This window comes from Strix uralensis, chromosome 7 (genome assembly GCF_047716275.1).
Source record: "Strix uralensis isolate ZFMK-TIS-50842 chromosome 7, bStrUra1, whole genome shotgun sequence".
Classification (NCBI taxonomy): domain Eukaryota; kingdom Metazoa; phylum Chordata; class Aves; order Strigiformes; family Strigidae; genus Strix; species Strix uralensis.
In genome coordinates this window covers 37,905,178-37,927,064 of record NC_133978.1, presented here as the reverse complement: position 1 = coordinate 37,927,064, position 21,887 = coordinate 37,905,178, and the positions used below count along the sequence as shown (strand labels likewise).

The window sequence follows — 21,887 nt, the reverse complement described above, 5'->3', positions numbered from 1 at the left end:
CTCTTTTTGCTAATTTGTATTCCCACTGTTTGCACGGGGACACGGTCAGTGTGTGATTTACTCCCCCATGTACAGATTGGGCAGTAGCCACAGCTTTGTTCTTGCCAGTGAGTTTTTTTCTGCATAGCAGCTTCTTTTTTTAGTTGCCATTTCGACAAACTATGTAACTTCACACATTTTCTTTGCAACCGTTACTATTTTCTAATTGTCCCATTTAGAATGATGAAAGTTTTCTATTGCTTTTGTAGTGGAATTAGTTTTGAGCAAAACTGTTATGACCAATAAACATTAAAAAGCTGTTAAATTGTATAATGTATTTCCTGATATACCACATTTTCTGTAACAGATGGCTTGGGTTTTTTAGACTCAGCTTCTACAGAGCTTCTGCTGCATTTAAGGTGACGAATAAATTTGGTAAAACCTCGCGTTCTAGCCGGTTCTCAAAGATTAGAGGAGGGGCCAGGGGGTGGTTGGATTTATCTCTTAATAAGTAGGGCAATTATTGCTGTGACTAGGTCTGACACCAGAACAGCTCATGAGCTGTAGGTCTGGCCACATTCAAAAGCAGCAGTCAGATTCATGAGTATTATGATTTATTCTTATGCAACATCTACAGATTCTTTGAGATTGCCAGTGATAAATGCCCTGTACTGCAGAATGGCTGCATAACTCTCTAAACGGAAAGCAAAACTGATTGCAATTGTAAGCTTAATTTCCTGGGTCGTCACCCGTGTAGCAGAGGTCACAAATCTTACCAAAAGGCTTCCTTTCTGGGGAGGGGTGAGGAGAACAAACCTGTCGATTTGTCCTTGTGATTTGGTGTGGGATTCTAGTCCCTCCCAGTTAGGTATGAGCTCGGGGTAGTGTTTACCCACTGTTGTGCCAAGTGTGGATGTGGGTGTGGGTGGGGCTGTGGTCAAGCTGCTGTTCCTTGAGTTGTAGCACAAAACATTTCTTGGTGTAACTTCCAAGCAGTTGTGCAAAACATTTCTTGTGAAAAGCAGAAGAATGGGACTGTGCCCCCTCTACCTCGCTTCACGTTCCTCCTCGGTGCCACGGCAACACAAACCACCAGATTAGGTCTGCCCTGGGCACCAGGTGCTCAGCAAGTGTGGGGTTTCTGGCCTTTCAGCTTTGTGCTCCCAACACTTCACAGAATCACAGAATCATCTCGGTTGGAAAAGCCCTTGAAGATCCTCCAGTCCAACCATGAACCTCACACTGACCGTTCTCAACTCCACCAGATCCCTCAGTGCTGGGTCAACCCGACTCTTCAACCCCTCCAGGGATGGGGACTCCCCCCCTGCCCTGGGCAGCCCATTCCAACGCCCAACAACCCCTTCTGGAAAGAAATACTTCCTAAGAGCCAGTCTGACCCTGCCCTGGTGCAGCTTGAGGCCATTCCCTCTTGTCCTGGCGCTTGTCCCTTGGGTCAAGAGACTCATCCCCCCTCTCTGCACCCTCCTTTCAGGGAGTTGTAGAGGGCCATGAGGTCTCCCCTCAGTCTCCTCTTCTCCAGACTAAACCCCCCCAGTTCCCTCAGCCGCTCCCCATCAGACCTGTGCTCCAGACCCTGCACCAGCTCCGTTGCCCTTCCCTGGACACGCTCGAGTCATTCAATGGCCTTTTTGGAGTGAGGGGCCCAAAACTGAACCCAGTCATCGAGGGGCGGCCTCACCAGTGCCGAGTCCAGGGGTAAGATCCCTTCCCTGTCCCTGCTGGCCACGCTATTGCTGAAACAAAAGAGTATCCAAGAGATTCTTCCTATTGCTACTCTCTCTAGATGAGGTTATTTTCATAAACTACCCAAACTGGAAAGTAACACAGCTAGTGGGTGATGCGAGGTCGGGTCCGGATCCCAGGTTTGATGGGGTTGCAGTGAAGCCGAGGCTCCGAGCGATGCGTGGGAGCTGTCTGCAAGCCTTCAGCGGGTGCCACAGAGGTCCCCAGCCTGCTGAGGGGATGAGCCAGGAGGTAGACTGACAGCAAACGGCCCAAGAGGTCAATCTACATTCTCATTTTCACAGCAGCGTATGCCTAGAGGTGAACAAATTATGTCTGTGAATAACTGAATTCACTTCTCTTTGGCCTGCGAGTAAGGCTGAGCTTCAGAAGAGTCCTGTTCTCTGATGCTGTTACAGGTTTAATCTAACAAGAGTTGAACTTCAGGTTTCTGATTTAAAAAAAACCAAGAGGTAAGGTAGAAGAGGCACAAATACAGTCAGCAGTGATCAGCAAAATAATGGGATGTTACAAAATCTGTGTTCAGTGCCTCTTAGCATCAGGTCCTTTCCAGAGGTACGTGCTTTCAGAAGGCATTTTGGCTGCACAAGCAGGGGACTGGAAGGTTGCAGTCTTTGATCTTTGTCAGACCAGTTACCTGTCAGAACTGGTTGAGGGCTCCCAAGAAATGCTTCAGAGAGCTGGTCTAGGTGGGACAGCAGGTTGTTGAGGTCCTGAAGGAACTGCAGGAAACTGGTTTTGTACTGGCTGCCTGAAGTGTGGAAAACACATTTGGTGAAGTATTTCATGACTTGAGACAGCTGGTATTTCTAAACTGGTTCTTTACCATTTTTAAACAGTTGCTAGCATTTATACATATATTTGACTCTCTCTGCCCCTCCCTCTCCCTCTCCCTAGTAGCATTGACATGTCCCATTATGCTGTTTTCTATACAAGCAATAAAACAGCGTTTCTCCTTTAAGCATTTAACCTAGTATCTCATATGATGCTGCACAAAAAATGCTCCTAAGCAGGACATGAGACATTAGGAACTTCACTTACAATGATACAGTAATAATGTAAACATAGCAAACATGAAGTAAAGAAGGTTTTAAAGACTACAAACCTGGGACAAGGGAAACCTGATACGGTAAAAATGTCAGGACTTGATGTGGCAGGCTGGAAAAGATGTTGCAGAAAATTAGGTTAACAGAAAACACCAATTTCAAAGTGTAGCTAATCAGTATTAAGCTAATGGTGTTTTAGAACTAATTTTCATTTCCCGTGACATTCTTCATATTCTCTTGCAACATTTTGTTTTGATAATTTTTATTTTGTTTTATCAAAACTAGATGGCTAAGCAGCTTCTCTGGCATTTGGCTGCAGAATTCAGAGTTCAATCTTCGGCTGCTCCGTTCAGTTGCAGCCTGTTCCAATGCAGTCTGCTCATAGCCTGTGTTAACAGGGCAGACAATAAAGCTCGTACTTACCCAGACAGAAATCCTGTTTAACACATATGAATTATTGATGGTTTCGATGTATCAAAAAGCCACAAAGTCATCAGTAACTGTATGAGAGAAAAGGCACTGTATGATTTGGGTTACTCAAAATAATGCAAGGATGTATTATCTTACCTGATTATTTCGCGTGTTATGACTTGGTCTGTTATTTTGCTTTGGTTGCTGCACGTTGTTATCCCTGAAATAAGAACCACGTCATCAGGAAAACCTGCATTTGGTTTCACTACCTTCAGGGGTGGAGCGTTTTTCAAGGGATGAGGCTACAGCTCGGAGATCTGGCTTCTGTTTCTGACTCCACCCCTTTCTGGCCTTGGCAAGTAGTTTCAATAGCTATGCCCCTATGTCCATGTGATACAATTATCAATAACAGTTAGAAAAGTGCAATGTGTTTTGAGAAAAAATGCTTAAAAACTGACAACTGGAGTATCTGGATTAAACTACCTAATAGCAGGATACTGGCTGTTAAACTACCTACTACTACTATTAGCAGGGAAATCTTTTAAGAATTCTTTTATAGATAAGGCATCTACCTGGCTTGCTACTTTAATCTGGAGAATGCTCTCAAGTGTTGAAATATGCATTTGTAGTAAGTGAAATACCTGTGTTGTCTTCTACTTTTCCTGCAAAACTTCCTTTTTATTGCATCACGCTTAATTACTGCTAATACAGTAATGATTACTACTGGCAATACAAGGAGGAAAAAAATAAGCAGACCATCCCGAAGTGATGTATCTAGAGAAAAAGAATTGAAATCATGTAAGATAGTAATCTTGTTTAATCTCATATTAAAGCATTTTTTCTGCTAAAAACACCTTTCTGAGGTAAAAACTACAATCTTCAAATTATTATAGATTAAAATCAGTAACTCCACTGAAATTTATGGAACGCTATGATCAGAAAAGTAGGATTTGGCCTTATGGTATCACAAGTTCTTTCTGCCTTACCCACCCCACACTGTATTAGATACAAACTTTCTCCTTTTCCATATATTTTTGCAAGAATTCTAAAGCAGAAAAATGCGTTTTGTATTTGCTTGCCCACAAATGATCTGTACGTCTTGCCTTCCTAAGCCTTTAATAATTTGATAAAATATGAATTGTTTTTTGCCTCACAAAGCTACAGATGATGAACTTTCCTTGTAAACAAAGAGACGGAAACATTTTGCGTGGTCTCAGTGTGCAGGCCAGCAAAATCTCCTCCATTTTCCCTTTGCAGAATTTCATGGCTCTTACACGAGCCAACTGCTGCTTGCTGCATGCATCTCCTTAAGCCCTCTCATTTCTGAGAGACCCTTTCCATATATAAAGGCTGCTGGTTTCATTCTCAAGCTATAGGCTTCCTCTATTGCATCCATTTTATCAGAACTCTGTTTTAAATACCTAAATAAACATCTAACTATTTAAAAATGTAAGAGTAATTTATGTATTGCTTTTAATTTCAGTAATTTAATGTATTGCTTTTTAGCTCAGACAAAATAGAGATCAGATTTTCCCTTGGACCAACTTCCTAGATGTCTGCAAATGTACACATCAGGTGTTTGTTCTTCAAGTCGGTCCATGATTAAGTGTCCCGTGCAGTAGGAAAAAACAGTTGAAAAGAGACTGAAAAAACCCCCTGTTATTAGTAGACTATTTTATCAGACACTGGGGGCAGAGTGAAGGCCAGTTGCACTATCCTACCTATGTGAGCCGGACCACTGTCAACGCTGCCACCGTAGCCTGACTGGCTACAGAACGGAGGCGCCCATCCAGAATTGCAGTGGCAGTTCCCCTTGTTGTTACACACCTACGGTCCATACGACAGGGATTAGTCAAAGTCAAAGACAGGGATTAGTCAAATTAGCCTTTCTGGAAGCGGCCACTTTCAACCTCCAGTGTATATTTGGAGTTGCACACTAAGAATTGCACGTGGAAACAAGAAGTATTACATAGGAATACAAGAAGTGTTAACTGGTAATAAGCTCTCCCCTCCATAACATCCCAAAATGCTGAGTGATCCTGGTACCTCTATAGAAGTTAATCTTTGTTTTGATATTTGCCTGCAGTAGATTACAGTCCAAAGAACTTCACAGTTTTACAACCTTTGGACTCCATTTTGAATTTTCACTGAGACATACATAAATCAGGAATCACTAGACTGTCCTCCTCAAAGGAATATTTGCCTTTTACAATTCAACAGCTCAGTAATATTAGAAAATTCCCTTGGGAAATTCAGAAGAAATGTCTTTCAATGTCAGCGCTAAGAGGTTTACAGTATACTGGCAACATGAATTACAGATAAAAAAGTGGACTTCACTTTTAATACTGATCAGAAAAAAACCCAAAGCCAATCTGGCTGGTTATTGCATTTATGCAGGGATTTTGCACCTATCTCTGTCTTCCAGAAACAGGGCATGAAAACACCATCTACTCACCCCATTATCATTACACTTCTCCTTTACATCACAGCTGTAGCCCAGATGACTTGCATCAACACATTTAAAGTCTACACAAGCCTGGAAAAAGTAATTAGTGTCTTTCAAACACAAAACTTCAAAAAATCCCATCCTTTTGTAAATATACTGTATAAATGTACATGTTTACAAGTCTACAGCTTTTACTTAAATGTCAAAAGAAAGGGCTGATAGACCATTCAGTACTTCACAATTTTATAGCTGTATTTGTCTCAGATTTCCTTAAGTCTGTGGATGCATTTTGATGGAGTAAATTGAATAACTGATAATGTAGTTCATGGATTTGTAGCATCCCAATTTTTGAAGAGTTAATTAATTGTTTGTATGTATATATCTAAAAAAAGCAGATTTTTAATTGTGTTATGGCATACAAATAAGAGCTATGTAATGCTTTTGAAAGTTAAGAACTTTCCAGTTGGAGGAATATATTCTGTAATGCTGCTGCGATTCATTTTACCTTCTTTTCTCCACAGGCTGTTCCATCATGAACTTGGGCAGGATCAGGGACATCTGATCCTAAGTCAAAGTCAGAAGACCAGCATAAAACTCCAGATGCGTTATTGACAACACTCCAAGCAGGAAGATTTTGAAGACTAACAGACGTGCACTGGAGCTTGCCGCACAGACTGTGCCTGTATTGAATGAACGACACGCAGAGAGAAGGTGAACAGAAAAAAACCCACCAGTATCAGTGCAAATACACCATCCAGTTGAACTTTATAGCTTGCATTTCAAGGAAGTATTCTTTTAAATCTCATGCTCTAAGAGTTTGTAACAGAATATATTTTTGACATTGAAGATTTTAGGGTTAGCTTTTATTTGCTGGTGACTTACTGAACAGGACATTTCTTGTACGCTCCACCTCTCATTCCACAGTTTCCAAACCTATCTCCTTTAATATTTGCTTTTTCAAAGCATACATCAGGTGCTTTTTGTGCCCCTGTACAAAAAATAGTGAATCTTAGTAAGCCACTACGTTGTCTTAAAAATATGAGAAAGAAAAAGAAAAATCGGAAATGTCTATTAGGAGACTACAAGTCTTTTTATGTTAAATTATAAACATACCTTTTCCATATATAGATTCACATTGTGAATCAAAACTCTGGCATACTCCATAGTAGCAATACGCCTTCATGTTGTCGCACGGGTAACCATTCATGATATAAACATCATCCGGACAGTAGGCACTGCTTCCGTTGCAGTATTCGGGGAGATCACAGAAATCCATTTTGGATCTGCACTCTGCTCCTGCCACTTTAAACTAGAACCAGAGAGCCACCCTACTTTTACTTTGCAACAGCGGAAGTTCTAACATGAAACAATGAAACAATGTGATTTTAAGGAAGAAAAAATAGTTTTTCGGATCGATATCTAACAAATATCCAAAACTTCCCTCAGTTTCATATGGTGTAGCTAGAAAGTTTATGAGCTGAGCCTACAGAGGACTTGGGTAGATCGTACAAATGCGTACACCCGTACAAATTAAAACCATTATAGCTGGAGCAGCTTGGTGTTGCCTAAAGGAGATCACTCTACCGAGACCCCTGACCGCTCCTGCCTACTCCGAGGGATGACACAGAGATGACATTCCGTTCCTAAGCTGCTGGCCAAGAGCTGTTAGACACAAATTCTCTGCCTGCATGCTCTCTGCTGGTGAATGTAGTTTGATAATGTGAAAATATGTCAAGAGTACTATGATAGCTCTTTTCAGACATTAAAAAATACTAGTAAATAACATCAATTTAGCTTTATAAAACACAGCCTACCTTGCAATTTTTGCAGCACAGCCCTTGAGCGCACTGCGATCCAGGCGTGAGTTTGCAGGTTGCAGCATCACAGCAAGGGTTAGTACATTCCTGAAGAACAGCCAGGGACAAGGGGACACAACTTTTCTACCTGGCTATGTAGCTAGGAAAGTACATCATCAAACCAAGTGCATGGACAAACCGAACTTTAAATACACCTCCTCTCTTGCATGTTCTGAGGTTGACAGCCTTCTGCTCTAACAGAAACCAGCATAGAGTTTGGCTGTATTTTTTTACCAGAAGCCATCAGAAAGACATCTGTTTTGATCTGTTGTGGCACAGAGGTAAAGGATAGGTTTACACTAAAAGAAGCAGAACACACGGGTTTTCAAATAACACTTCTTATCATCCCTCCCCTCATTTTTCCACTACACTAGCAGTTTGAGGTAGAGAAATGTTGTATCTTTTAATGACTTAGCAGAAGGCCTATATGAAGGAACCTGAGTTTGCTGGCAGCCTTTTGATTTACTGGTGTCTTTTTTGAGACACCTTTATCTTCTAAAGAATGAGTCATTATTTGAGAGACATTTTGATAATGCAAATACAAAAGTAATTTTGTTGTGGGCAAAGTTTAAGGGTTGCAGTTAGGAAATCTGTAAGTGCTCTACAGACGAGTAGTCTCTTTTATGTAACAGAAATATCCATGTTGCTAAAACCCAGCAAAAAAAAAAAATGGTGTTTCCACATACTCTGCACTGAAATGCTCTTCTTGCTTAGGCATTGGCTCAAAGTTCTGTGAAGTCCTGTGGCCCTTAACTGAGTTCATATCAAAATCAAAGTATGATTTTAGGCTTTTTCTAAAATTTATCTTCATATTGCTGGCAAAAATGTAAATTTACAAGGAAGACTCCTCAGACATTAATGCAAATCAGGCATACCAAACCACCAGTGTTACACAGTCAAGCATTGGAACAGGCTGCCCAGGGAAGTGGTGGAGTCCCCATCCCTGGAGGTGTTTAAAAGGTTTGTAGATGTGGCGTTTAGGGACATGGTTTAGCGGTGGCCTTGGCAGTGTTAGGTTAATGGTTGGACTCGATGATCTTAAAGGTCTTTTACAACCTAAATGATTATATGATTACATAATACAGACTAGTATAATAATCAAGAAGCATCCAGTTGAATTTCATTCATTACCTGCGGTTTGCCACAGTCACATTCTTCATTGTTATCAACCACATTATTACCACAGACAGGTTCCTTGTAAACGTTACTTGTTTTGGGAGGATTTCTAAGGCAGTTTCCACCTCCATTTAGAATAAGGTTCTCAAAATCATCAGCACTGCAGGTGCTGAAATTCCTGGATCCCCTGAAAACCATAATATTATTTTTTATTATAAATATTAAAGGAAAAAATACAACTCAAGCTCTTAAAATGCTGTCAATCTATAATAAATACTGTGTTTCACAGCATTAGGAGATCATGAAATACTTAACTTTTACTCTATTTTGCATTAGAGTACAGTACTAGAAGTTAAAAATACTATATATAACATAAATGCAAGTACTTTCAGCAGAAATAGAGATCATCAGATTATTCATTCCGGTGTCCTATATAAAACAGGCCTTAGAAATTCCTTGTCCATACTGAATCTAAAACTGCTTGATTAAAAAATAATTTCCAGAAAGACATTCAGCTTAACTTGGAGTCCCTAAGAACTCAGGAATGCATCTTCTCATAGTAGTTTTGTCCAGTATTCAACTACCCTGATTTATTAATACAAATGTGGATAGATAAAATAATATGATCTTTTTCTCTTAAGGGGAAGCCAAGGAACAAATGAACTGAGAGAAATCTAGGCTGGTAGTTTTTGTTTAAATTAACTGTTAAGAGAATCTGTGCAAAGAATGCATGTTTGCACAAGCCCAGTGAATATATGTAAAGCATTCTCAGCAGCGTTAAAAAAAAAAAGCAGCATATTATAATTTAAAAAAACCCCACAATTAAGAAAATCCAAATAAGTTTTTAGGAATGCTACAAATAAAGAATGACTGGATCACAAAACAGGTAACACTTCAAATAAATTAAAATGATGTCAGGAACTAGGTCAGTGAATTCACCTCTGTGGTTAAACTTTTCAAACAACTCCCCATTCACAAAAATTCTTCAAGATTCATGAGAGTTTCAGAGCTTATAAGGCATAGTCACTGCAGGTCAATAACAATTATAAAAATAAAATAGCTGGAAATCTTACTTATCTATGCTGTACATAATATAGGATGCAGGACACCTTTCATCATCATGTTTCATTCCGAGATTATGCCCCAATTCATGTGCAACTACTGTAGCATGATGCAACACATTGTTATGATCCAACTAATAAAAAGAATCAGTGTTAAAAAAAAATATAAACCTAAAGACATTACTAAGTTTCTACCTACTGATTTAATAAAGCCAGAAGTCTCTTGGGGGCTATGAAGACAGAATACTAAATTGTATTGCAAAGCGAAAGCAGCAAGAACAGACAGTTGGTCACTGTTTTTGCAGTAGGGCCAGATTCTGCCACTCTTTCTATTTCTTTCATTAGGATCATATTCTGAATAATGACAGAGTTAATCAGTCATGACACTGATTTCAATGGAATCTTCAAAGACAAAAAGACAGACTCTAAAAGAACAGAATCTGCCTCTAAGACTGTCCATGATGTTGTGGCATCCGTATTATAAGGACAGAAACCTATGGAGATACTGGTGCTGCCCCGGGGGGAAGGAGAAAAAAATAGTTTCTGGCTAATTTTACCAGTTTTAAAATTCTTGCCTGTTTACACCTTCATTGTGGAGAATTCCAGACACTTTAGAATAGAGCGCATTATGTTCACTGTCTGTCCATGTAGAGTCCAAAAATACACATTATTTTGTAGCAGCATTCCTGTCCCCAAAACACTGTGGTTATCAACCTTAACAGTACAAGAATGGGCTTTTCTTATACAACCTTGAGCTAGCTCAATTACAAAAAGGTGGTAAAAAATTATTTCAGGGCTAAATCAGCCAAATGGACTGGAACGTGATGAAGACAGAAATTGTAAAAAACTTTTTTTTTTTAATGTAAGTATAAAAATACGCACAAGTCTTTACATCAGAAACCCCGTGAAAGAAACCATGCCACTCCAAGACCTGAGTGACTTGAGCAAATAGGTCAACAAATCGCACATTACTTATTTAGGAAGTTCTGGGAGGTACCTCTGTGGAAGCAATGTCTGGCAATAACAGTAGCTACAACTGGATTGTGTAAATGCACAGGGGAAAGCCTTCGATTGGTCAGGTACCTCTTGGTCTCACTAGCAGCATATCTATAACATTTTAGCAGTTCCTGTGCTAGTTTCTGGCAATAACCACAACATTATGTACTTACAGCGCTGATTGACCCTCCCAGGACTTGTGAGCAGATGCTACCTACAAAAGCCATTCCAATGGTTGCATTGTAAGAGCTTCTCCCTCTGCAATGAAAGCAGTTTGAAGGTGGTGTTGAAAGAGGGGCTGAAAGTTCATGATTTATACTAAAAGACACTGATGAGTCTGAAACAAATACTGCAAGTCAAAAGTTGGTCTTGAAGTCAAGATAATTTATCATCATATCGGGGTTTCACTGCAATAAATTACAAACATCTGAATAACAGAACTTGAAAATAATGACTGATCACCTAAAACTGCTGTGTCAGTGCTTCTGAGTTCACAGAATCACAGAATGGTTGAGGTTGGAAGGGACCTCTGGAGGTCATCTGGTCCTACCCCTCTGCTCAAGCAGAGCCACCTGGAGTTGATCTATAAAGAATTCATTACACTTTCTTGACATTTTTCCAGGTTAAAACAGTTCGGAAGTTGAGTGAATTTTACTCTAGTTCATTCATACACAAACCCAAACTCATACACATTGACAACTCTGGCAGCACAGCTAGTTTTTCCACTGAACAAACACTTACACTATGAGATGGCTGACATCATTTTGTGATCGTTTAAGAAGATCTTTCTGTCTCCAAGAAACGAATCTACGCAGTACATCTACAGCTGAACCATCCATTACAGATATGTGGTTTGTATCTGTCCAGATCTCTAATCCAACCAAAACGATCTGGATGTTTAATGCTCTATACATCTGAGAAAAAAAAAAAAAATTACTGTCCATCAGTCTGTTTCAACTGAATTATGAAAGATTATATCACTAGTACAGTAAATATTAAGCTGAACATAATGGCCGAGACATAACTTTAGTTTCTTTGAATAATTAACAGTTCGATGTGAGGAAAGAATATATGACTGAAGGCAATCTACTTTATGAAGGTACCTAAACATATCATTCAGTTGGAGAAGTTGGAGAGACCATGTTTATTCATTTCCTTAGCTAATTGTCTTGAGGAGAAATTGGGAACAGATGATCAGAGTATGGAATTGTTCACAGCGCTGACAGTTTGCTTAATAAAAAAGAACTGCATACATGAGAAACAGGCTTCCTGGAAATGTAAAACCTACTGGAGACCTCACGTTCCTGAAGGAGCCAAAGTCTGGGAGCGCAGAGAAGTGGTTTAAAAACATCTTGCATCTCTCCCTCTCTCTACACCTCTGTAAGACTTGTGCATAGATTCATGAGGTGCCTTAAATATGTTAGAAATCGCTGTATAACTTCCAAATACAGTTTCAGGACATAATTGTTCAGATTTACTGCATTAGCTGTTCTTTTGAAAACGATGATAAAGTAGAAACTACTGAATCTCAGCAACTTATCTGACCTACCCCATCCACGTAATTAATCAGCTCAACTGTTTCCTTTTGCACCGCAGCAGGATCAGATTTCTTCAGCAAAAACTGTAAAATATCATATGAGAATATCAGAGAAAAAATTTAATGGTTTCATAAAATGCATGTAGCATTGGATGAAATCATTACCCTGTTGTTATCCACAACCACAAATAATTCCACATAGCTTTTCTGTGGCAGGACAGCTCGCTTCTTCTGCAAATTAGAAAGCACAATAAGTTAACATAATGACTAATGAGTTCAAGGTTTTTTTCACTTATCTTTCTCATGATTTTAATTTCAAGGATTTATAAAGCAATTCTGCTTTTTTTTTTAATGTGGCTTATCAATTTGCCATAGATTTCCACATAAATATATGCTAGCAATTCACTTCTGCTCAGGCACTGGAATGCACGAGCTGAACAGCAGCTTCCTGCCTTTCACATTATACCCACAACTGTCTTGGGCAGAGCTCTGCTCTTCTGCTAAAGGATTGCTTCAAGCTATGTTAAATTCACACTGTGCTGTTCTTCTGGTTTGGGATGTCCTTAGCAGCACTCCCACCACTTTGGGGTCCATGAAAATGAAGGCAAGGCCAAACCCACCTGCAGTGATACCAAGCCAAAGCAAGAGCTCAGAGACCCTTGGCTGCTGGAACAGACTGAGGAGAAGGCTTGGGCTCAGGAGAGAAACGGAAAGGTATTTACCCTCAAAACCTTTTCCCTGCTAGAGGTACTGTTTGATAAAAACACGTATTTCATAGATGGCTTCACAAATATCTTCTCGTGATTCAGCACACCACATTGGAAGGGGATATCCTGCATATCTTCTAACTGGTAAAACACGTGTTCAAATGTGCTGGATGTGTTGAGCGGCTCCATTCCATACCATTTGCCACCAATGTAGAGAATTCCTCTAATAATCATAAAAGAATGAAAAATTATTCCACAATTTTTCCCTCGTGGTTATGACTAGGTGAGTAAATGACAGCTGGATACTTAAAAACTAGAATTCTTCATACCACTATGCTGAAATAAATTATTATCTTAAATTATCTTAATATAGGGTGTAAGTTCAAATGCCCAGCAGGATCTCAGAAGACAAACCAACTTATTTAAAATACTCGATCGTACACAAGTGTGGGCTCCTTGCATCAGTTAGCAGGAAAGCCAAATTGTTACTGAATGAATCTGGATTGTGGGTACAGAGCTGATGCAAAGGGTCTCTTTTACTCCTTATCTCTAGTCTCGCTCCTAGCCGCATGCAGCTGAAGTAATCTAGCATTTTAGAAAAAGGTATCTTCCAAGACAGAAAGAGAGGTTAAAAGCAATCACCAGGGTGTTTATGAGGGCACCAGCAGTATTGCACTGTTGAGTGCAGCTAAGTGTAAAGATTTTGCATTTCTCCATGGCTCAGAAACACCTGGCACATGCCCATTTGCTGTACCAGAATCTTTCAGAAGCTATTATCTTGTTCTTCAGAATCTCAAAACTGTATTTAAAACAAGAATTCTCTAGTTAATATCTTGTGAAAGAAGATCCTCAAAAATGTGAGTATAAGGTAACCAAAGGAATTGAGTCTGTGTAAGTCTGCAGAACAGCCAAAATGAAATATCTGTTCTGCTTAGTGAAATACCAATATGTTGACTATTTTATTCTTCATTTAGAGGAATGCCAGGAAATGTCATTATTTATTGCAAGTGGCATCTCACTGACATGAATACATGAAAGATATGTTGTTGAACTTTATCCCATTTATCCCATTTGCCTCTTCCTGCTTGTCAAAGAGACATCAAACTGAACAAGGCTACTACAACCGACAAGTATATCCAAAGTCCAGCTGAAGAGCCAAGCTCAGCGAACACCAAGGAGCATGGACACACTCTAAGCACATTCTGAATATCTGCACAATTTGCTGTACATGCCATCACACTTTGCCAATTCACATGGACTGATTCTGCAGGGAGAACATCACCATCTTTTATGCATTAATCTGGCCCCTTTATGTTTCTCAAATAAATGTAATTTTATTGTATTTGAAACACAAAAAATTGTTTTAAATTTGGTCAAAAATTTTTCACGGAAATGGTTTGTGTTTGAAATGTGCCCATTTATAAGATCGAATTGTTCACAGGAGAGTTGTATGTTCAGCAAAATCTTCATCAGATAGCACTTCTGCAAAGGTACCTCTGGTCAAGACATTCGATTCAAGTAATAGAGGCCTCAGCTGGTGCCCATGTTCTGCCTATATTTAGATTATGCTCTGTCTCATGTTATCTTTTTTCTGTGAAGGAATTTTGGAAAAGGGGGAAAAAAGTGGTAGTTGAGGGAATCTATAAAACCTGTAAAGAGTTTCGGCTTCATCAAAAGGTGAAATATTACAAAAAATATTTATAAGATAGGGTGGTGTTTTCTCTCCGGCTGTATGATGAATAGCAACTGGTTTTTTACTGTTTTACTATGGTACTGTACAATTATCATGAATTAAAAAGCAAGAGGTAATACCTAAGGCCATCGCAGGTGCTAAGAGCAAGCATTGAGTCAGCAATTCCTTCAACAGTGCCATGATAATAACAGTGTGTCTGAAATGCAACAAAACCACATAATCAATGACAAAATAAGGTTGTTGCCTTCAAATGCATACATTTTCTAAGTAACCTTTTTATTTGCATGACATTAAGGCTGGCTGTTACAAATTTACGGAGTTCCCTATTCTAAAAATAATCCCAACCTTCTTAGAGTAAAATATTACTTGACATGAGTACCTACAATAGCTTTTGGTTCCTTGGTTCTAGTAAACAACCAGCTTTTTAGTTAATCCATCACCATCTTTTAGCAAAATGTTTTCATCTACATAATGCTCATCTTGTTCTTAAACAGACTCCTCTAAAAGGCTGATCTGAGATCTCCCATGCACAAAGCACCCAATTAGGTCTCACTGAGATCACATTCAGTTTAAAGCTGAAATTAAATTTGAAAGTATTTATAAGGCTTGTTTGATACAGGATCTAAAAACTATAGAGCTTTGGTGCCACCATTGTACCTTTAATCGCATACTATGCAAAGGTGACCTAATCAGGTAGCTCAAATTCAGTCTTGGCATAATCTCCTGGCATCTCCTTTCACAGTCTGGAAAACAGTGGTGCGTGATCACCATAAACAGCCCACTCCCTCAAGAGACATAGAACCTTATGTTTTGTATCCGTGGTAACCGTGAAACAGAAATGCTACAAATGTGAAAACTCACAAAAGCCTCCTTCCCAGCAAATATACTTTTCTTCTGTAGATACTTTATGGGCATCACTTGCATTTTCCCTTCCACTGCCAAAAATGTAACCAATTTTCACTGTCCTATTATAGAGATGTGAAGACACTCAGAATTAATGATTGTGCATTCGCTTTTGCTTTGAAAATTCATTTAGGTGCACACACATCCTTGTTGTCATCATCAGTTCTATCAAATTGTTAATACGACCTTCAATTCATAAAGCTTGGCTTCCCTGGTTTGAGAAAACTGACACAAAAGGGGAATTTTATTATATACAGTACCTCAGTTTTTGATTGTGTTGCCTCCAGTTTCCCATTTTCCCCATATGTATATAGCATAAAGTCTTCGCTAACAAGCTGTCTGGAAACAAAAATAAACTACTGCTCTTTTAACAGTCTATAAAGCAAGAAATAAGTCAAGAATCCTTGTAAGTACTATATTCTCTTAGCAGCACACTCATGCTAAATTATTAAAATTCACAGACATGAAACAAAATACCTTAAAATGAGATGCATAATTTGCAAAATGAGTTATTTTGAAATATTGTAACTAAAATAACCATAGAAAATCTGAGCAGACTATGTTGCATCAGGGCCTGGACTATTGCAGGCTCAGAAATGAGGAACAGTACCAGAAAAATTTCTTCAAATACAACAAGGTCAACAACCCTCCCCCCTGATAATAAATGTTGAACTGAATTCTAATTTTCCATAAGGATTTTCTGAAATGTACTATCACAGAATCATCACAGAATCATCAAGGTTGGAAAAGACCTTGAAGATCATCTAGTCCACTATCTTGTGCTGCTAATAAAAAATTAATCAAAATAAATTTCTTCACAACTAGAAAAAGTATTATTCCCTTCTATTTGCAAGCTAGCAACGTAACAAAGACACTATTTAACAGAGTCATTTTGTAATTACTACAATCTGCCATTTAAATGGTTTCTTCTGAATTTTTTCAGTATAAAAATATTTGTCTATATGCAGCTAGGTCCCAAGATGGGCTGAATCTATCACATACTTATTTTTCTTCAGTTTTAGGAGATATGTTCCATTTCTGGTTTTAACTGAGTAAGAAGGACTGTCATCTGAATGCTCCTGAAAGCAGAACAAAAGATATCACTTAATTAGGTGATTTTCTACTTGGTTGTGTCAGTTCCATGTTTTGTCTGAGGAGAGAGGTCCAACTACTATATATGTTTTAAGTATCTACCAAAATACAAATTCCTAACCCTCGTGCCTTCTATATTTCAAAGTCTCAGCAGCACACTCTACATTCTTTCCTAGGGAAAGTTTAAATTCTATTAATCTATAAACTTTCACGTAGAAGGTAGAAGGGTACAGCCCATGTATGCACTCTTTGCCCAACTACCACATCTTGTTTCCTGACACTCCTTATCTAGATCATCAGCCGGATGAACGACTCGCAGATTCTTCCTTCCTTAATTGGTTTGCACAAAGATGACTAATGTTATTTCATTCGCAGTTACTTCAGTAATTGAACTCGATATCTAGCACAAAGGTAAGTTACCTCAGAACTGAAGAATTAAGGCTCAGATCTTTCTCTTTTAACTCATTCATTTAACCTGTGTGACTCTGTGGGACCTTTTCTACAAAGTGGACATCAGCCCTGTAGGTGCTATACATGGTTGACATCCTCTGGTTATCCAAAGACCAGGTACAATGAGCAAAATAACTTATACAGCATGGATGTGAGTTCAAGTTCGAGTTCAACATCTACTCTGACTTGGAGGAAATGGAAATATTCTTCATGTTCCTTCTCACTCCTGTCTGATGAGGCTGTTAACAGGACTAGAAGTTTGAAAGGTGTCAACTTAAGAGTGTAATCACAGATCTTGTGGGAACAAATTTACTCAAAACTAGTTGAAAACACTAAGAATCTGAAGAGGTAGTGTGGGGCATGTTTCTTCACAAAAAAATATGTATACTATACATTGTGTGTACTTAATATAGGACAGTATTCTGAAAAAGAGCAACATCAGAAGAAAAAATCAGGTAGAATAACAAACCTCATGAAAAAATTGGTGATGTTTCTCTCTGTCTGTCAGATTTCGAGGAATAATTATTTCTAATGTAGAAAGTCTGGACGTCTGTTCAGAAGACACACCTAAAAATAAAGTTTGAAATTTCTGAAGAATCAGAAAGGATAAGTAAGACATTATGCTGGCACCTGCACAGGGGTGATTTCCAAAAGACCATTCTGATCTGCCTATAAATGGAGAAAGAGTGATTTCACCAGTACAGGACCTGACTGCCCATGCTCAGCTTGGTCTGTTCTGTCTCTGCCAGAGCTCTTGGATTATGCTGGGAAAAGTCGCAGAAATCAGCATTTTCATTCATGGCCAAGTTACTCTTCATTTCTGAGTGTTTAGACTAAATATATGTGGCCTCACTCTCTGCAGAAATGCTGTTTTGACTGTATTCAGGGTTAATGACTACATGACCCCAAACACAGCTGATGTAAAGTGCTAAAACCTGCAAAATCGAGAAAAAGTTTTCTTAAACAGTGTCCAAAACTGGATGGCAATCTTGGATTTAACTCTTGATCTTAGTTATTTACATTATAAACTGGGATAATAGCTCGAATGTTTCTAATTCCTTCATACAGACAATATCAAACCAAGTTAATTATTGTTTGAAAAAAAATCCCTCAACCAATATGACAGTAACATAATAGAGAATCCCAAGAACAAGAAAAATGAAAAAAAAAAAAAATCCCTTCCTGTATTCAGTGCATACTTTGATAGTGATGAAGAAATAATTTAGGAATGGGCAAACTGATTTTAAAAAAGTTAACTTCAGATTAAACCTGGGGTCTTCTGGAGCACACAAATTGAAACTATCAAATGATTTAAACACGATCTTAATTCTCACAGATTCTGGATTATTAACTTTGTACCTTTGTGGATAATTTTTGAAATGTTTTTTCCTCCATGACCTATACTTTTAACCTGATGTGCCACAGAAAACTTATGCAGCTACCTTCTCTGTCCACATATCTGTCCCCTCACAGTAATTTTTGAAGTAGCTGGCCAGTTAAAATCAACTGTGCAAGAGAGCTAACATCTCAGATAGAATTAAGTTCCTTCAAGCGTCGGGAAATCCCCTTGTCGGTGCCAGGAAGACTGAGCTGATCTGTAACTCTACAGCAGGGCTCTCTCGGAGTGGCTGATGGACCTATAGTACAGTTATTTTGAATGGTGGATCCAGCTTTTCCAGGATGTTTCAGAACTTGCTAAACAAAGAATTGGAGAATATTATATCTCTAGAAGAATAAATTCAGTCCCTAAATACTCTGGGGGAATGTTTTTTACTGGTTACAGAGCCATTTGCTGTGGTTTCGCCTTCTGGTTACTGTTAAGTCCTGCGCTTGTTCATCTTCTCCCTCTTGTTCATGCCTCCACTTCCTTCTGTCCTCTCCTTGATTAAATCAACTCTCTTCTTACATTTAAATCCCTTTACTCGTATTCCTTTCCCCACTGCCCTGAACGAGGAATACTTGCAGTTGTCCTCCGGATAGAATTCTGCCACCTGCTGCATATATAAACTTGGCTCACCACGCTGCCTCCTGCCACTCCTTAACACGGCATTTTGTTCGTTCCAGTGACAGTCAAACCTTTGCAAAAGGTTTGTAGCCTTTTACATTATATCAGAGTTATCTCCAGAACATCATGCTAATGCAGGAAGCTAAAGATAAGAAGCCCACTGAGTATCTGGTTTCAGGTAAATGGTTTTATAAAAACAAAAACAATCTCCAGCGACTTTTTTTTTAAATTGTGTGAACTTGAATTCATCTTCCTTTTTCTTGTCTGCTCATCAGTCTGGTCTGAGTGTTGACTTTGATCAACAGAGACACAACCATTGCTTTTAAACAGGTTACAGAACCAACAGTAACATGGCTTTTAACAATGAAAGTGGTTTCTTCCTTCTGAAATTGTTCTTTCACAAGGAAACAAAGAGATTTCTTCTCATCTATAGTAGCACAAAGTCACCCTCAGCCTCCCACATTTCTGTGAAAGGCATTCATAATTGCAAAGAAGCCACAGAATCACCCATTCAAAGTGAGGAGGAGGATTCTTCAGTGTAATGATGATCTCTACCTGTTAGATAACATCAGGATTTTTAAAGCTAGTTGCAGGTAGCATATGTTTAACATTAAAGACTGCCATTGCAATCAAAATGTGGAAATTGCTATTAGCAAACAGTTCTGAAAAGAATATTGGCACTCAATATTTACTTCTGACTTTGCTCTTAGTCTTCCAACAATTATATTATCTAAATCACAAAATCCATTCTGTTTTGTGAGTTAAGTGTATGTTGAACTAACGGTGGAAATGCAGTTCTAACAATTTAAATTTTGACACCCGAAAGCAGGAAACCATCTTTAGTGCACGTCATAAAAATATCACTTTCTAAGAAATATTTCAGATGTTACATCTCAATCTGAAACCAGATCATAAATAGAAATAAGTTAATGAGGAACTAAACCAAAACTGTAGGAATTTCCCTCACATTACTGAAGAAGAAATCTTTTTCTACAGTCTCTACTATTGATCAGAGCGACAGTAACTGCACTGCTCACAACCAGCGTCTGGTAGAGAAGATGATGTATTTATATACCTACTACATCACTACATCCTGGAGAAAAAAACCACAAAGAGCTCAATTATAAAAAGCTTGTAATCTTTTCTAGACACCTTTTTCTTGAATAAGATTTTCTCAATTAGCAGGTCAGCTAACAGCCTAATACGTGGGGAGAGCTGCGACTCGATTTGAAATGTGTGCATCATTATGATCAGGACCGGAGAGTACAAGACAATTTGGAGAAACTTTCTGAATACTTAAAAAAACTGAAAGCTTACCTTTTATCCAAAAAGGTTTTCCCGTTAAAGTTAGTCCAAAAGTGAACAAAAATAGGCTGTGTTTTAACATGACTAGATTTCCTGGATAAACCACTACAGTATCCGAGCAGACACCGTGTACCTGGCGCTTAGCTGCTCTACGCAGGAGGACCAGAACGGGAGCCCTCTGCTCTGAAGGCAAACCACTGAAAAAGCACTCTGATACTGCATCTCTGCTAAGGAAACGGGAAGTAAAACTGAATCCATTAGGCTTGCAAAAAATCTGGTTAGACAGCTTAACGCCAATAAACAGCAGCACATTATTAAATGCTGATTGGAGAAAGAGCACAAACCCAGGCCAGGATCAAACTGGTTTATTCTAAAGGACTTTGAAACCACAGTGAGATCATATAAGATTAGAAACAAAACATTGCTACCAATGGATACGACGCTTAGGATGTTTATATTGGCTATCGTCAGCTCTGTAAAAAGCTCTAGTATAAAGCACTCCCTGAAATTTCAGCTTGTTGTTTTCCATTTTTTCATCTTTAAAGATATCAAAAATAAAATGCATATGAACACACGGAAATGCCACAAACACATGGAAATCCCCAAACCAGGGATTTTACCCACTCCCTGCTACTTTAAAGATAATTCTCACCAAAACTCTGTAATTTTGTGCAGCTCATCACTCTTCCAGGATCAGAATAATCTTCCAAGGCATCATGCAACCACAGTGTCACCAACACCAGACGATAAATGCTTCTAAAACTGGCTGAATTTGCAATGCATTTCAGAAGTATCAAGCACGGTAAGAAACTCAAAAAGGAGCCTGAGACAACACAGTTTTCACGCTAAAACATTTACATTAATGAATTTTAATTAATCAGTTCATTAAACCAGAGCAAATCTGTTTTCCTATTGCTAGTAAGTCACATAAAACAATGGCTTAAGTGAAAAAAAAAGCAGAGATGCCAACTACATTTGTAATATTAGCTCGTACAAAGCCTGTTCAAGTCCATCTTCCCATTTTGACAGACCTAGTTACGGTTCCCCAGGTGAGCACCGAGCCGAAGAACCCGATATCCGCGTTGCCTGGGTTTGTGTCTGTTCCGCAGCGTCAGGAGCAGCTTTCCCCGACTCCAGAAGCCAGGATCCTACTGAAAATTAAATGAACCCAATCTTTTATTTATGGCCTCTCTCCTATGTGGTACACTATTAGCATGCAACTTGGAAGAGAGAATTCCGTTGCTCCGAATTTTGCTATCCTGTCAAGTCCCGTGGCACTGACGTGCTTTTAAGGGTTTTCCATCTCGGCGAGAAAGCTTTATTTTATTAGAAAAAGGACTAATAACTGGCATTTACCCTATGGTGGGTGTTATTTCAAACAGCTGGCGCGCAGAGACGAGCCCGCCCACAACCCGCCTCTCCCCTCCGTGTCAGCCCTTGCTCCCCGGAGGGAGGCGGGACGCAGGGCCAGCGAGGGGAGCCCCGGGGGCCGGGCTGGGGCCGAGCAGGCGGGCTGGGGG

The 21,887-nt window shown here is 39.1% G+C and overlaps 1 protein-coding gene across 1 annotated transcript; it reads right to left on the bottom strand.

Moving 5' to 3' along the window:
- Positions 1-1,577: 1,577 nt before the first annotated feature.
- LOC141946146 (disintegrin and metalloproteinase domain-containing protein 9-like) lies at positions 1,578-20,449 on the bottom strand. Its single transcript, XM_074875480.1, has 23 exons — positions 20,380-20,449; positions 17,527-17,624; positions 16,518-16,594; positions 15,776-15,854; positions 14,732-14,808; positions 12,935-13,142; positions 12,378-12,443; positions 12,225-12,296; positions 11,417-11,589; positions 10,849-10,933; positions 9,692-9,813; positions 8,634-8,805; positions 7,461-7,550; positions 6,760-6,955; positions 6,529-6,634; positions 6,152-6,326; positions 5,656-5,736; positions 4,922-5,027; positions 3,842-3,974; positions 3,357-3,420; positions 2,849-2,901; positions 2,381-2,494; positions 1,578-2,037 (listed from the first exon to the last, which is right to left on the bottom strand). The coding sequence occupies exons 1-22, from the start codon at positions 20,447-20,449 to the stop codon at positions 2,416-2,418; spliced, it is 2,382 nt and encodes a 793-aa protein (XP_074731581.1). The 3' UTR covers positions 1,578-2,037; positions 2,381-2,415.
- Between the last annotated feature and the right edge of the window lie 1,438 nt (positions 20,450-21,887).

What these genes read in the sequence shown, in the direction of transcription:
- LOC141946146 (XM_074875480.1), bottom strand. Translation starts at nt 20,449, where the DNA reads ATGTTAAAACACAGCCTATTTTTGTTCACTTTTGGACTAACTTTAACG. An exon ending in TGGTTGTGGATAACAACAGG is followed by an intron (nt 12,297 to 12,377) that starts GTAATGATTTCA and finishes GATATTTTACAG; the next exon opens with TTTTTGCTGAAGAAATCTGA. An exon ending in TGATTAATTACGTGGATGGG is followed by an intron (nt 11,590 to 12,224) that starts GTAGGTCAGATA and finishes TTTTTTTCTCAG; the next exon opens with ATGTATAGAGCATTAAACAT.